Here is a 14,282-nt window from a genome sequence, read left to right as displayed (position 1 = left end):
TTACACAAGGACACTCTGGCAATGATAATACACAGTAGAGTAGAATTAGCTCAATAAATCGTCTTGGTGACACGGCGCTTTGGATTTGTTAAACGGTGGCTTTCTTAACCGGAGAATTATTTTCACTAAAAAAAGTGTATCACAATTCACAGCAGGACCAGTACGTTCCGTTCCCCTTGCAATGGGGAAGACGTGACTGCAAACTGCCGGAAACTTCCACCTTGTGGCTTTATCAAGCAGAGTAGCTGGATTTTTAAACCTTAATGAACGAACTTTTTGTAGAAAATTCGTGAACAGCTCAAGTGGCCACAATAAGTGGCTGGACTTATTTTCGGAGGATTTATCGAGCGGATTCTACGGTATAATACTGAACGAGGCCGGTGTAGGTACTCAAATCATTTTTTTTTTAGACCGAGGTCCTTACTGAATTTTCGAACAAAGCCGAAGACCGAGTTCGAAAATCAGTAAGGACTGAGGTCTGGAAAATTCATCTCCCGTCTCCGGCCGGGTTTCCGTTACATCAGTTTTCTATGTACGATGTCTGTCCGTGTGTGGAGTGCTCCCGTTCGAACGTAAAAAAGAAGCAAGCATGCTATGGTCGTCAGTGGGATATAGTTTTTACATGTTGATATTAGATTTTAGAAGAAAAGGCATCACCCTACGATATATACCTATTATAGAAGCTTATTTCAGTTTATAACATAAACGCGTCAGTCTCCACAACAGACTTAGCAGTGATATTGCATTTCATTTTATTCGCCTGACACCCCTTGCTAATAAAATTACGCGACAGCATACCGATGAAGTGTTCGATTTCATTACGAGGCTGACTGCGGACCATTCTCTTACTACCGGCTACTACTTACTGTCTATAGACTTCAATGCATGTTATGCTATCACGTGCCAGCTGCCATCTCAGTCTGTTGCCGATGCGACGTCCCGCTATCTCCATTGCTCGGAGCGAAACCGTGATGCAATCGACTGCATGACCTTGGTCTGACCCAACGGCGCCAGCGCTGCATCGGCGCCGACGATGCTCCGTCCCCAGCGACCCAATTGTGTTGCATGCTGGTCAGTTTGGGTGTGGTGTCTGGGGTAAACGGCCTTGGGCGTTGGCGGACTGTGAGCAGATTGCGGTGATTCAAGATTACTTTACTACTCTACTTTACTACTCTGTTACTTTCCTACGGTAGTGATTGGCAGCCAAGAGAATATGGAAAGCTATACTAGGTTGGGAAATAACTGAAACAATGTGATCGTGCCTATAAACTGTGGACTCCATAGGCTTCTAAGAAGAGCCCACGCAGTGTGCACACACAATGCCCTATAGAAAACTACGGTGGTTTCCAGAGTTCAAGTAACCTACTGCGTCAGCAGCGTCTACCCTGACCACCCCCGTGATTCTCCTGAGTGGCCAGACAGTCATCCAGGCAGACCTTGGTGGATACCAGATTCCAAGATTACCCTGATTCATCGTCCTGAACGTGTCTTCACCCGCCTACATCAACGTCCACCATGTCTTGGTCAATGGTAAGGCATCAGCCGACAACTACTCAGCCGCCTCCCCTGGGATCAGCCTACCTCTCTTCTAACCAGACCGCCTTCAAAGAATCTCGAGGCTTTGGGCTCTCACCGCTGCTACCACCGACCACAATCGCCGGGTGTCCGCGGGGTCTTGAACCGGTCATCGTCGCCGAAGAGTTGACTATCGACCGCCTCGCTGAATACGAGTACCTAATTCGAACCGCCTCGGGGCAAATCCTCTTCAGCGCGTCTATTGACGTGGCCTTTTGCAATTTCTGCGGGTTGTTCAACCTCTGTGGAGATGGCCCGGCGTATCGACTTGCCGTCGAAGACCTCGAGAAGAGAGAAGTCCTCGCGTTGTCTACTCCAGAAACAAGCCGTTACGGCACCCTGACGAGATGTTTATGTCTAAGAGAATATGATGTCACTGCCGGAGGATTACCGATAGGGGCGGTAACCCAAGAACCAGGCTGCTTCAGATTCGATACAAAGGTTGTTGTGCGAAGCGCAGACGGTGATGCAAAGCTCTTCATCACGGGACCGGACTGCGATTGGGGTTGGTGCTGTCACTGTGGCGCGGATGTTGTCTTGCCCGTAATAGGCGGCGACGGTCAGAGGGTAGGTTCGGTTACGAAAGTTTATAGAGGCTTTAGGAACGAGGCTCGCAGTAGGACTAAGGTGTACCGCGTCCAGTTCCCGCCGGGTCTCGATCCGAGCACCAAGGTCACCTTGTTTGGGGCGGCTTTTGTGGCAGGTCATACGTTCTTTGAAAGCAGCGAGGAGAGCACATCAATTTCAAACGAAACTGGATAGAACTTCGTGGCGGTGCCGCGATGATGTGCTTTTTGTGCTAGGTGTTAGGCAGCTGTGTGATGATTAATGTGGCATACGGTGACTGACCTAAAGCATTGAAAATTCACGTAATGATTTCGCCGGCGGGCATAATCTGACAAAACTAATATCCGAAGCAAATGTGATGCTTATGCAATATGCATGGCCTTAGGAGGTCCTTTAACCCGCGCCCCGTAGGGCTACCGGCGGACCCTACCACCCGTAGGGGGGGGGGGGGGCGTTTCGGCCCCCCCCCCCCTAAGATCTCGGAAAGTTACCGGCCGATTTTCAAAATTCAAACGGCGTTTGATAGCCCTACCCGGGAACTACCTTGTGACCAAATTTCATTGACCTAGGTCAAACCGATGACGTCACAGGTCAGGTCAAAGGTCAGATTTTCACCGTTCACAGGCAATTCAAGAAATGTGCTGTGAAATCGAGTAAATTGGTAATTTATTGAAAACCGTCGATGGTATATTGTTCATCAAACACATACTTTGCTATCTGAGGTCACTGATACCAGGTCAGGTCACAGCGAGGTCAGGTCACCGGGGGTCACAATATGAATGTGTCGTGTGATACATGTTTTATGGTCCATTTTACATGACAAATGCGATTATGTGGGTTAGGCAGCCTTTGGGGCCAGCCTAGGTCACGTTTTGGTGAAGGTCAGGTCAAGGTCAGGTCAAATTAGGTCAAATTTCAAAGTTGATATTTTTGCATAAAATGGGTATCCATTCGATGCAGCTCGTCACGGGGAGTCTAATGGTGGTCTTTGTTTTGCTCTACGAGTTCTAGAATTGCCAAAAACTGAGTTTGAAAATTTGACGTCATCATTTTTGAACAGTTTTTTTCGCTATAACTTGGCCAAAAAACGAGGTATCGGTCTGAAATTTGGTATGTACCTAGATAGAAGACGGTAGGTACTATCACATATATTCCGGTTTTTTCGAAACTCAAAAAACTTTTTGGATTTTTTGGCTAATATATCAAAAAAAAAAATTGCTTTTTTGATTTTTGGGGATCAAAACTCAAAAATTTCAAAAATCCGAAATAGCAGTTTTGTAGCCCTGTCAATTCTACACCTTTTATGTCTTGATCATTTTTCTGTATCTTCAAAGCTGTAGGCCTGACAGGTCTTCTCGCGAAGGTCTTTTTTCGGTCGAAAATGACAGAACATGACGTCACTCTGACGTCATTTGTGGCCAACCTATCACAGCCTCTGGAAAACTTTTTGGACACAATTTGTAAAATTGATGCCCGGAGGGGTTCTGAAAGTTTGGTGGCGATATCTCCAGCCGTTTAGGAGATATCGACCGAAAAGTACAGGGGGGGGGCCGTTTCGGCCCCCCCTACGGGGCGCGGGTTAACCCGCGCCCCGCTGGGGGGGGGGGGCAGAATCTACCCATCCTCCAGTTTTTCGCCAATAACTTCTAAACGCGTTACGCCAGCGACGTCAAACTTTCAGTACCTTATCATACATCAATTTAAGACGTTTCCTGAAAATTTGAGCGAAATCCGTCGGATTTCTTTAAAATAGAAAATGACGTTTTAGTGACGTCATGTTCGCCATTTTCGCCTCAAAAACGGCAAAATTTCAAACGCCGCTAACATCTTCATTTTTAAAGGAATCAAGACGTAACAAAAAAGGTTATACGTGAGTCACTTTGTCTATCAAATGGCTATCTCGGTTTTGTAAAAATTTAGGATTTTGGCCCAAATAAAGACTTTTTTGGGAAAATATTTATGAAATCCAAAATTTTGAGTGTATCGAAAAAACGGAATATGGGTCAGAGAAGTGGTTTATGTGTACCTACATACCAATTTCAGAAGAATCGGTTCAAAAGTGTGGGAGTTATACAAAATTTTATGACGTCACGACACAAATTTTTTGAAAAATGATTTTTTGAAAGTTTTAGACCTCGTACGGAAACAAAAATAGCACCATTCGATTCGCCGTGAAAAACTGCATCAGATACACCTTTTTAGGCCTTAACAACCAACTTCAAAATTTGACCTCACTTGACCTGACCTTGACCTGACCTCGACCTGAAATCCATCCAGAGGTGGTCCATATCAGTTATTGAGTGTGCCTATTGAATTTATGAATAGAATGACCCATAAAACATGTGTCGCACATGCCCTTTTCTATATTTTTTGGTAGTTTTTGGTGACCTGACCTGACCTTGACCTTTGAATGATATTGTATGCAACGAATATTGTCTTGTTAGCCTAAGAACACGTTTTTGGGCAATCAGTCTCAGTCCCAGGCGCGGATACAAGGGGGGGCCATGGGGGCCATGGCCCCCCCTTGGCCGATTTTTTTTTCAAAAATAAGATAAAAAGTTAAAAAGCTGAAAAGGGGGCCTCCTGAAAATAAAGTGGCTATTCATGTTGAGATGTTGCCTGAACAGCTAGATAAGCTCAATAAACGCAGTTTTTTTTTTGGGGGGGGGGGGCCAACAAGTGGGAAGATGGGGCCTCCAACAGGTGGGATTATGGGGGCCTCCTGGTTTCTAATGGCCCCTCCCTTGGAGATTTTCTGGATCCGCACCTGCTCAGTCCATTCTTCGGCAACTACGGTGCAAGGCCGATACTGTAGAAACTTGCATTTTGCACCCTTGACCTGACCTTGACCTGACCTCTGACCTACTTAAGCAAATAAAACTGGGCTCTTAAGATCTACGCTGTCGAGAGCTTTCGATTGCCGTTTTCCCCGTCTTTCTACGACCATCGGTTCGGAAGTTAGAGGGGGGGCACTATCTGTCCCCCCCCCCCCCCCCCAGCAGGGCACGTATGGCCGAATAGCCCAGCGGGGCGCGGGTTAACGGAATACTGCTGCTCAGCTTTATAGATTCTTCATGCACGGGTACATGGGTATTCAGTTTTCAACGCTTTGTTGAGGAGTCCACTCGTAAAATGTCTTGTTCAGAGAGCCTCTAGCATTTTATGATTCCTGCAGTGTCATATTGTCCTGTTTTTGCAGCTTTAATTTAAGATGCGTAAATAGGAGCAGAGAAATATGGAGGCATTCAATCCCATCACATGTCCTCGCAGTATGACAACGATATGATCTTTTGGTGGCCGGGAGGACGCTGCTTCGAAGTTCAACAGCTGTTTGCTGTCGCATTCCTACTTATTGCACACTTGGTGGATGTTGATGCCTGTAGTGTTTATGCATATAATCGATGTCAACCAAGAATATAACAGGGTTCGAACACGAGAATGATGAATAAGACAGAACCAGAGGAAAAAGAGTCTCTGCTCTCGTCAGATCCAAATTTTCTACGATTGTTCATGTTATCATCCGATGGCTTGACGAAGGACATGTTCCCCAGCATTTTACCTACAATTGCGCATACTAAAACTGGATCAGCTCAATACGAATCCACAACAAAATCCGTTTGACTGTGGACATAAGCAAATTTCGCCACCAGCTGGGTTGGTTTCTCAATTAGTTAAAACAATAACAAAGTTTGCATTTGATCGAACTGACCTCAGACAACCAAACACCGGGTTATAAAATTGTGCCACGTTTATTAGTCACACGAATGAACTGATGAGACCAGTACACACCATAGCTTCATGGCTTCACCATTGTTCGTCATGCGCTGACTCACTAGCTGCCATTACCCTTCTGTACCCCTTTTGCCAGTCAGCATCATCATCATGACAAGCAAGACTCAGGCAGACGGCTATTGACTCAGTACGAGGGTCAGTCACAGTCGACTCAAGAGAATACACAGAATACACAAGGACACCGTGACAATGCCAGTACAGGAAAGGAGTATGTAACAGTCAAACGCCAACGACATCAAATACCGGCAAACACTTTCTGGTCTAAGCATAGGGCGTTTCAAAGATGTGCTCAGCATCTAGCTTCATGATCATACTATTTTTTTAAGACAATCTCTTTGTAAGCTGATTGACGCACCAAAAGTACAACACGTGCAGGACTGGGTAAGTAAACGAGGCCCTCATTACGTCCAATTCACACCTCACAAGCCAAATTTTGTTCAGCCATTAGCATTCTTTTAAGCGCTAAGCTGAGCGAGACTCTCCTTGATTGCCCCGCCAAGCATGTTTGATCCCTCGACATTAGCGCTGTAGTAGGGCAGTTCGCTCTGCAGACGGGTCAGCCAGGCGTTGATGCGCGGCCACCGGTCGTTGCCCAGAAGCCCAGCCGTTGCCAGCGTAGAGATGTGAACCAGTACCGCCAGGTCGGCCAGGGTGACTTTCTCGCCGGCGACGTTCTTCGACAGGCCCAGGAAGGTTTCCAGCAGGTCCAGGCTCTCGTCCAGCTTGGGCTTGTTCTTCTTGTACTCGTCTAGGCTCTTGGTGAACAGCAGCGGGAACTGTGAACGGGAGATGATATGACCATCCTCGCAAATTCTTTTCTTAGTAAAATAGGCAGTGGAAAGTTGTTCTTAATTTTTGGACACTGCAAACAGCTGTTCACAAACGCGGCTATGTAGAGGATGATTGTGTTGCCATAGAGAATTGCTGAAACAGAGCTATAATTTTTATGATATGTTTTCTTATTGTATTACAGAAACAAGATTTTGAAAGGGTTTCTCTTAAAACTGGCTAGCAGAACTCTGAGTGCACAACAGGGCTGCGGAGTCGGAGTCGGCCGGAGTCGACAGCAATGGCCGTAGTCGGAGTCACAGTCGGAGAAGGTTTTTAGAAGCCCAATTGGAGTCGAAGTCGGGGTCACTGAAAATCCATCGACTCCGCAGCCCTGGTGCGCAGTGCAATGTGCATGACTGTTGTCCCAACTTACCGCAATGCCACGGAAGTTGACGTTGAGACCGGAGTCGAAGTGGAGCCTCTGGTCGACCTTGGCTCGCTCCGCCGGGTCCTTGGGGTACAGCTCACTATCCGGCGCGTACTTGTTCACCAAATACGTGATGATGGCCTTGCTGGAAATGAGAAGAAAGTAGTGATCAGTCACGTCTGATGTAATTTGAGAATTAAGATCATACAAGCATACCTTTCCGTTTACTATGCCTACACTCGCCGAAGCAAGTCATTTGCCGGGTGTGATTTACGATTATTCTACGTAGCGTTGTGTAGTCAAAATAACTCGGAGGCCGTGTAATATATCGTCTTGACAAGTAAGCGCCAAATCACCTCATGCTTTCGGCTTCCGTTTACGTTCCAAAACAGGATAGTGATTTGCTAAAACAGCACACTAGCCATGAATCAATTTCACGCTCTAGCAAACGTAATGTTCCTCTAAGCGAGTTGCATCACATTCGGGTCCCTCACACATACCTTTCTCCCAAATAGAGATCACCATCTTTCATGGTGGGTACCGTATGCGCCGGGTTCATCTTGAGAAACTCGGGTGTGCGAGTACCTCCAGCCTTCATGTCCACCCAGTGGTACGTGTAGTCTAGTCCGATCGCCTTGGCAACCAGAAACACGGCCCGGCACGGCGGGCTGCCCTGCACGCCAAAAATCTCCACACCCATGGCCTGCGGATAGAACAGGAAATTTTATATGAGGGGTATGAGCAACGCTGTGTCATCTCAGATGTTAGGTGGTTTTACATAGTTCCGGTTGACATTCAGCAAGAATGTGGGGAAACGTTTGTATTACTGACAGACAAAGGCAAACAATTTGTAGTGTAGTGCCCCTCCCCGTGCACGCCGCAGGTTGCGCGGCGGCGGCCGGAGTCGGCTGGGCTCCTGACCTTTCAATGTCAAGCCTGGCCGGCGGGCTCGGGTGACCGGTCGGCGGAGCGCCGCGTCCGGGGCGGTGTTTCACGATCACGCTGCCAGGCACTGCCAGCGCATATCGCGAGCTGACGTCATACTTGTGGTAGTGTTGAAGCTATGGGCTTGTTGATGTTTCCATGAAAACCCAAATTGCCACGTGTGCTGGCAGCGTTGGTGAAACACCGCCCAGACCGGTAGTCGGGTGCCCGCCGGCCAGCAGCCGTCGGCTGGCCGCTGGTCAGCGCCATTATAAGTTAAAAAGTAAATTGTCAACTTAGTCTTGAATTTCTGCGGGCGTGGTGTTTGAGGGTAAAAGTACAATACATACACTACACAATTATTTATGACACTTCGGTCATTTAGAAACGTGTCGGTCTTCACATCAGACGCAACGTGTAATATTGTTTGTTTGTTTATTGGGACTTTAGGGAGCGCCGATGGCGCGGACTGCAAGGTTATTTGGCGCCCATGACGTAATATTGCATTTCATGTTATTAGTCCCTTGCGAACACAGATACACACCATAATTAAGAGACTTTCCGTTTCATCACGCTATCCCTTAACATTATTGACCACAAGTCAATAATGTTATCAATGTCACTCTGCATTGATACATACGAGTGCACACACTTAACACTACAGCCTGTCGCAATATATTCCTAACCGTATCGCCCCTGAGTAAACGTCGGACGATTGCGGCGGCGTCGGTCAGACCAGTTGATCCGCCATGGTCAGCAAGGTAAAAATGCCAAGTCACCATGACTTCGCGATGGCTATTACAGGATGCGCCTCGCGAGCCTAGTGTCCTTGAGATGGCGTGCATGCCGCCCTCAACAGCGGGCTCCTTGGGATTAGAGGATGTAGATGGTGCCTCTAGGAAGCGCATTTCACGTCAAAAAATGAAAGAATGTAATCACGAGATAACAACGAATTGCGTTAGTAGATTGGGTTTTACGTTTTTGTTGGCCGTGTGGCGTGTGGTCATTGGCGCACATAAAAATGCATAAGCATCTTAAAACTATAAAAATTCATAAGCATCTTAAAACTTCATAAAACTTATTCGAACTCTTCTGAAAGCTGCAGGTTTAGCCAATTTCTTTCCTTTTGCACAGATAAGACCGTAAAAAAGATAGGAAGCATTACATTCATTGAACGACTCACGGCCTACAAGAACATTTTATTCCAGTTCACGCGTGAACACCCAAACCTCTACATACCTGTTTGTTGCGCGCACCGCTCAGCTCCCTCCGAAGTTCCACCACGCAGCTCGGTGAGGCGCCGGCGCTGCGCGCTGCCCCCCGTCCGTCGACCAACTCCACGCTGTCTGCTGCCGGCGGTGCTAGTCATTCTGCGTCCACCGCCGCCGTCGGCCGAGTCACCGCCAAGGTCACACCTGCGATCGTTCCTCACTCCGCCCCCAGTGGGGGTGAAGCGGGCGGAGGGAAAGGATCAGAAGTACGTCAGTTCTAGAACATGCCACAACGAAAAGTGATGAATGTGCATGAGTTGCTACAATCCAACAGACAGGTAGGTACTGAATGGCAGCGTGGCACAGAGGGCAGTAGTGTCTACATTCAAATACATTACTGTATTGAAAGTGAGGTCATTTAGATGTGTTGAATACATGTGTTGAATACAGGGAAAAAATCAGAATAAAAAACACCGCACTTCGGGTAAAGGTCGAGGGAACGACAAAGCGAACCCTTTCCCCCCATACAAAAAGTACCTACCATGTTATACCATCCACTCGTTATCGGCACCTTAGAAAATACTGGAGGTAGTGGTAAAGGCGTGTGTGAAAAGGTGTGTTCAGATCAAGCTATGGTGGAGACCCGGTTTGCAGGTACCGCGTAATCGATATTCATATTTTCGATCGCTTCGAGCTGCATGATCCGACAGGTACATAAATGACCATCAGAACGATTCCAGTCACTGATTGTTGAGTTCTGTGAAACTGGTTAAAGGAGTTATGTTTACACATGACCCCTCCTGCATAAGGTACTTGCATATAATTGACGGTTTAAGCGGACTTCAATGGAATCCTCTTACTGCATTAGAAGTTTCAGATGCAGTGGCGGTTCGCCCATTAAGGCAACTCAGGCAGTGCCTAACCAGAATTTTCTGGGTTAGATTTCTGCTTTTTTGTTTTGTTTTTTAAATTAAAAATATTTTTCCCAATGATTTTAGTGGTTTGATAACATATAGTTACCCTGCTAACCCAACATTCAACTCATGCACGTATTATTCGCTATAATTTTAATGCAGCCTAGTGTGCAATAATTTAGCTGCCTCATTTGCCCGCAAGGGCACCTCCGGGTGTAGGGGAGTTGCGCCCCTTCGGCCCCAGCACCCCGAGGGGCGTCGGTTCTTTCCAACTGGCGTAACGGGTGTAGCAACCCCGTTCGTCCCAGCCCCCTTCGACATCCTTGTCTTCCCTCTGCCTATCATCCCATTATCTCGCCTTCTCACTACCTTTCCTTTCATGGTCGGAGGCCCTTCCCCTGTTTTACTGGCTTCGCCGTGCCCTCGGCCCAAAGACCGGGAAGAGGATGTCTGGGTGTTGAGGGAGCTGCCCTGCGGGTCAGTCGGGGCAGCCTTCCAACACACGTTTTTGACGCCAATCCCCGGATCTGCGGGATGCCCCGTGTCGGCCCCGCACGCGGGAAATCGGCCGGTCAGGCGTCGTCCTGTGCGGCACTGGCTCATTGAAGTCAAGGGGGCCGGGCGACGGGTATGCGGGGGGCTGCCGCTGGGTGCAGGGGCCGCCTGGTCCTTCAGCGTGGGGCTTAGCGCCGCCGAGGGGACTTGCCCGCGTGGGTCCTGGTCCGGTCTCGCGCGGCCTGGCTCTGCGGTGGTTGCGGCTCACGCGGCCTCGTACCCGGCGGCTTCGGCTCGCTGCTTTTGGCGTTCCGGTCCCCGTATAGTCCTGCGGTACTCTTGGCGGACCACCACCCTCCGGGGGAGTGTGGCCGTCCTCCAGTTGGGCTCCGAGGTGGGTGGGAGGCCGCGGGACTGAACCTATCAGCTACTTCATGGATACCTCAAACCCCCCTTTACGGACCACGGCTTCGGCCGATGCTCGCCCTCAGGCACGATCCGAGGGGCAAGGCTCACCGGATAGAGTAGACCAGACCCATGACCCGAGACCCTCGGCCGTGACTGAAACCAACCCCACTGCCTTACACGATGTTGACTTCAACCAGTCTGACGGACTCACACTGTCTGGAGGGACGAGTGTGCCCCCAGACGTGCTACCAGAGTTCCTGGTAGTTCGCTCCGCCGAGACCGACCAATCGGGCAGGCAGCGTCCCTTAACCCGCGCCCCACTGGGGTCTGCGTATAACACGCCCTACTGGGGGGGGGGGGGGCTATTCATAGCCCCCCCCCCCCTCCTAACTCCGAAACTACTGGGCCGATCGTCAAAATTCAAACGGCGTCTGATAGCCCCGGAAAAACTGTCGAGCGAAACCTAATTTCATTGACCTCGAGGTCACCGATGACGTCACAGGTCAGGTCAAAGCAAAAATTATTAGCATTTTGGCTTCTTCACGTTTTGGGCTCTGGCCGCCGTCTTACAAGTCAGATCAGGCTCATTTTTGGTTCACACACTCGTGAACAGATGCTCTAGATACTCTGAGGGTACCAAACTTGTACTTTGATTTTCAGGTCAAGGTCAGGTCATCACAGGTCACGAAAATATTATATCATCCGTCGGTCACGTGACACATGTTTTATGGTCCATTTAGGCCAAACATTTCGAATTTGATGTCATCTGTGTCATTCGAGGTCATTTTGAGTCAAATTTAGCTTAGGTCAGGTCACTTTCAGGTCAAAAAAGGTCAAATTTTGAAGTTAAAATTTTTCAACAAAAAGGTGTCTATTGGATGCAGTTTGAGCTCAGGAACACGATGGTGCTATTTATATTAGCGTACGATGTCAAATTCGTGCTGAAAAATTGATTTGAAAAATTAATAATTTTTAATTTTTTGCAATAATGCGTATAACTTCGCCATTTTTGAAGATATTTAGCTAAAACTTGCTAGAGTTAGTCATAATAATGTGTTCTATCACATATATTCCGGTTTTTTCGAAAAGTCAAACTTTTTTTGAAAAAAAAATGTAAAAATATAAAATTTGAATTTTATAATATAAAATTTTCGAAATTTTCAAAATTTAGAAAATCCGAGATAGCAGTTTGATAGCGCAGTCTATTCTGAGTCCTCTCATGCAAAGAAATTGGATCTAGCTTAAAAACTGAGCTCTTGGGAGCGAATGCCGTGGTTCAATGTTTTGCGTCGAAATCGGCCGAACATGACGTCACTCTGACGTCATTTCCGGCCGACCTATGGTAGGTACGAAGTTCAAATTTTGACACAAGGTGTCAAATTGATGCAGCCGAAGGTACTGAAAGTTTGGCGTCGATACGTCAAGCGGTTTGGAAGTTATTGCAGAAAAACGGGAGGGGGGGCTATAAATAGCCCCCCCCCCAGTGGGGCGCGGGTTAAAGTTGAATCCCTTTCAACGCGTGCAGGCCCTCTCAAAGTATGGGAACCCAAAGCAGGTTATCTTGCGAGCGGACGGATCACTCGAACTACAGATAAGCGAGCTGGAAGCTCTGTGGTCGTTCCGTGACACGTGGAAGGAGCCGCAGGAGCTGCTGAAATACATGATCCGGATGGGACTCGCCACATCATTTCCTGAAACATACAGGCTCCTGTACCTCATCTTAACAATCAAGCCAACCACAGTGACGGAAGAACGTTCCTTCTCGGCGCTCCGGCGTCTCAAGACGTTCCTGCGCTCTACGATCGGCCAAGACCGTCTGAGTCACTTGTCCACTATCAACATCCAGTCAGAGCTGGTCGTCTCCCTGGAACGCTCTGGCGAGCTGGCCGAGCGTGTGATTGAGAAGTTCGCGCAGCTCAAGGAGAGGCGGATTGATCTGCTGTATCGCTGAGAGTAAGGTGTCCCCAGTCTGATCCTAGACCGTCTTTAATTTGATTATCTTTGAAGACAGTAGATCTCTTCGGTGTGCAACTCACGCAGCTATGATCGTATATATATATATATATATATATATATATATATATATATATATATATATATATATATATATATATATATATATATATATATATATATATATATATATATATATATATATATATATATATATATGTGTGTGTGTGTTACAGGCAATGTGTGGAATCAGGCATTCTATAGAATGCCTAGGCATTCTATAGAATGCCTGACCGACCAGGCATTCTATAGAATCCCTAGGTATTCTATAGAATCCCTGACTGCTTAGGCATTCTATAGAATGCCTGGCTTAAGCTCCCAGGCATTCTATAGAATGCCTAAGTATTTTGATTGTCCGAAACACACTTCGAAAATTAGGGGTCAATGGCAGTAATGCTATTTGTTTACCTAATTTTCATTGTTGGCCTAGGCCGGTCGTCACCTCACCATTTCAGGGCAATGAGCTGAGAGGAAGCGAGGGAGGTATTGGGCTATGCCGACCACCAAATGGTGCGCCGCAAGCAGCAGCTGATCCAATTCCGTTGGCACGGGAGAGCCACGGCGCAAGGCACGCGGGAGAGTCACAGGCCAACTAGTCGCTTAAACGGTTACCCTCGGAGGATTATGCTGCTACAGATACGAAGCTGCATTAGAAGAGTGTTGGCTGGGAGGGTGGACCGTAGGCTTGAATCGAAAGTGATTGCGAATGACGATGGCTTTGTTCTGATGTTAGAAATGAAGGTGAAAAATACACCAAAGGTCACATTTTATGTCGTCATAAGCACTTCGTGTAACGACTCTCAATATACATACATGGACAGCTCAACCTACACCGTAATGTCAGGGAATAACCTGAATAAATGGTTCATTATTCCACGTCTGGGCGGTGGCCCGGCCGTAACAAGAGCCGGATTAGGTGTTGTTCGATCTCCCCTTCCAGCTTGACTTCTGGGCCATGCGGTATTCGAAAGGTCGTCAAAGACTCAAAATTATGAAATTTTACTTCAGTTCTTCTTTGGCAATGTTCGAAAGGGTGCCATTTCTAAAACAAGTAGCTAAGCCATTTTTTAGGTCAGCCCAATTTTTGTCCATTTTTGGCTCGTAGCCGTTTTCTCCAGTTTGACCTTAAATTAATTCCTTAGAAGGCAAACACCTCCAAAAATGGACGATTTGTCAATTTTTTCT

General features: G+C 47.5%; 1 protein-coding gene across 1 annotated transcript; it reads right to left on the bottom strand.

The window, feature by feature from the left end:
- Positions 1-5,872: 5,872 nt before the first annotated feature.
- On the bottom strand, positions 5,873-10,801 carry LOC122392069 (glutathione S-transferase 1-1-like). The gene is made up of 4 exons (XM_043386569.1): positions 9,296-10,801; positions 7,633-7,835; positions 7,139-7,277; positions 5,873-6,710 (listed from the first exon to the last, which is right to left on the bottom strand). The coding sequence occupies exons 2-4, from the start codon at positions 7,830-7,832 to the stop codon at positions 6,390-6,392; spliced, it is 660 nt and encodes a 219-aa protein (XP_043242504.1). The 5' UTR covers positions 7,833-7,835; positions 9,296-10,801; the 3' UTR covers positions 5,873-6,389.
- Positions 10,802-14,282: the final 3,481 nt, after the last annotated feature.

Source organism: Amphibalanus amphitrite, unplaced genomic scaffold, assembly GCF_019059575.1.
Source record: "Amphibalanus amphitrite isolate SeventyFive unplaced genomic scaffold, NRLGWU_Aamphi_draft 000467F_arrow, whole genome shotgun sequence".
NCBI lineage: Eukaryota > Metazoa > Arthropoda > Thecostraca > Balanomorpha > Balanidae > Amphibalanus > Amphibalanus amphitrite.
Note: the sequence above shows the minus strand (reverse complement) of the source record. Positions and strands in the feature narration are given on the sequence as shown.

Coding starts and splice junctions, on each gene's coding strand:
- LOC122392069 (XM_043386569.1), bottom strand. CDS start 7,832: ATGGGTGTGGAGATTTTTGGCGTGCAGGGCAGCCCGCCGTGCCGGGCC. Junction 7,278..7,632: donor GATCTCTATTTGGGAGAAAG/GTATGTGTGAGG, acceptor TCTCATTTCCAG/CAAGGCCATCATCACGTATT. Junction 6,711..7,138: donor TCAACTTCCGTGGCATTGCG/GTAAGTTGGGAC, acceptor TCCCGTTCACAG/TTCCCGCTGCTGTTCACCAA.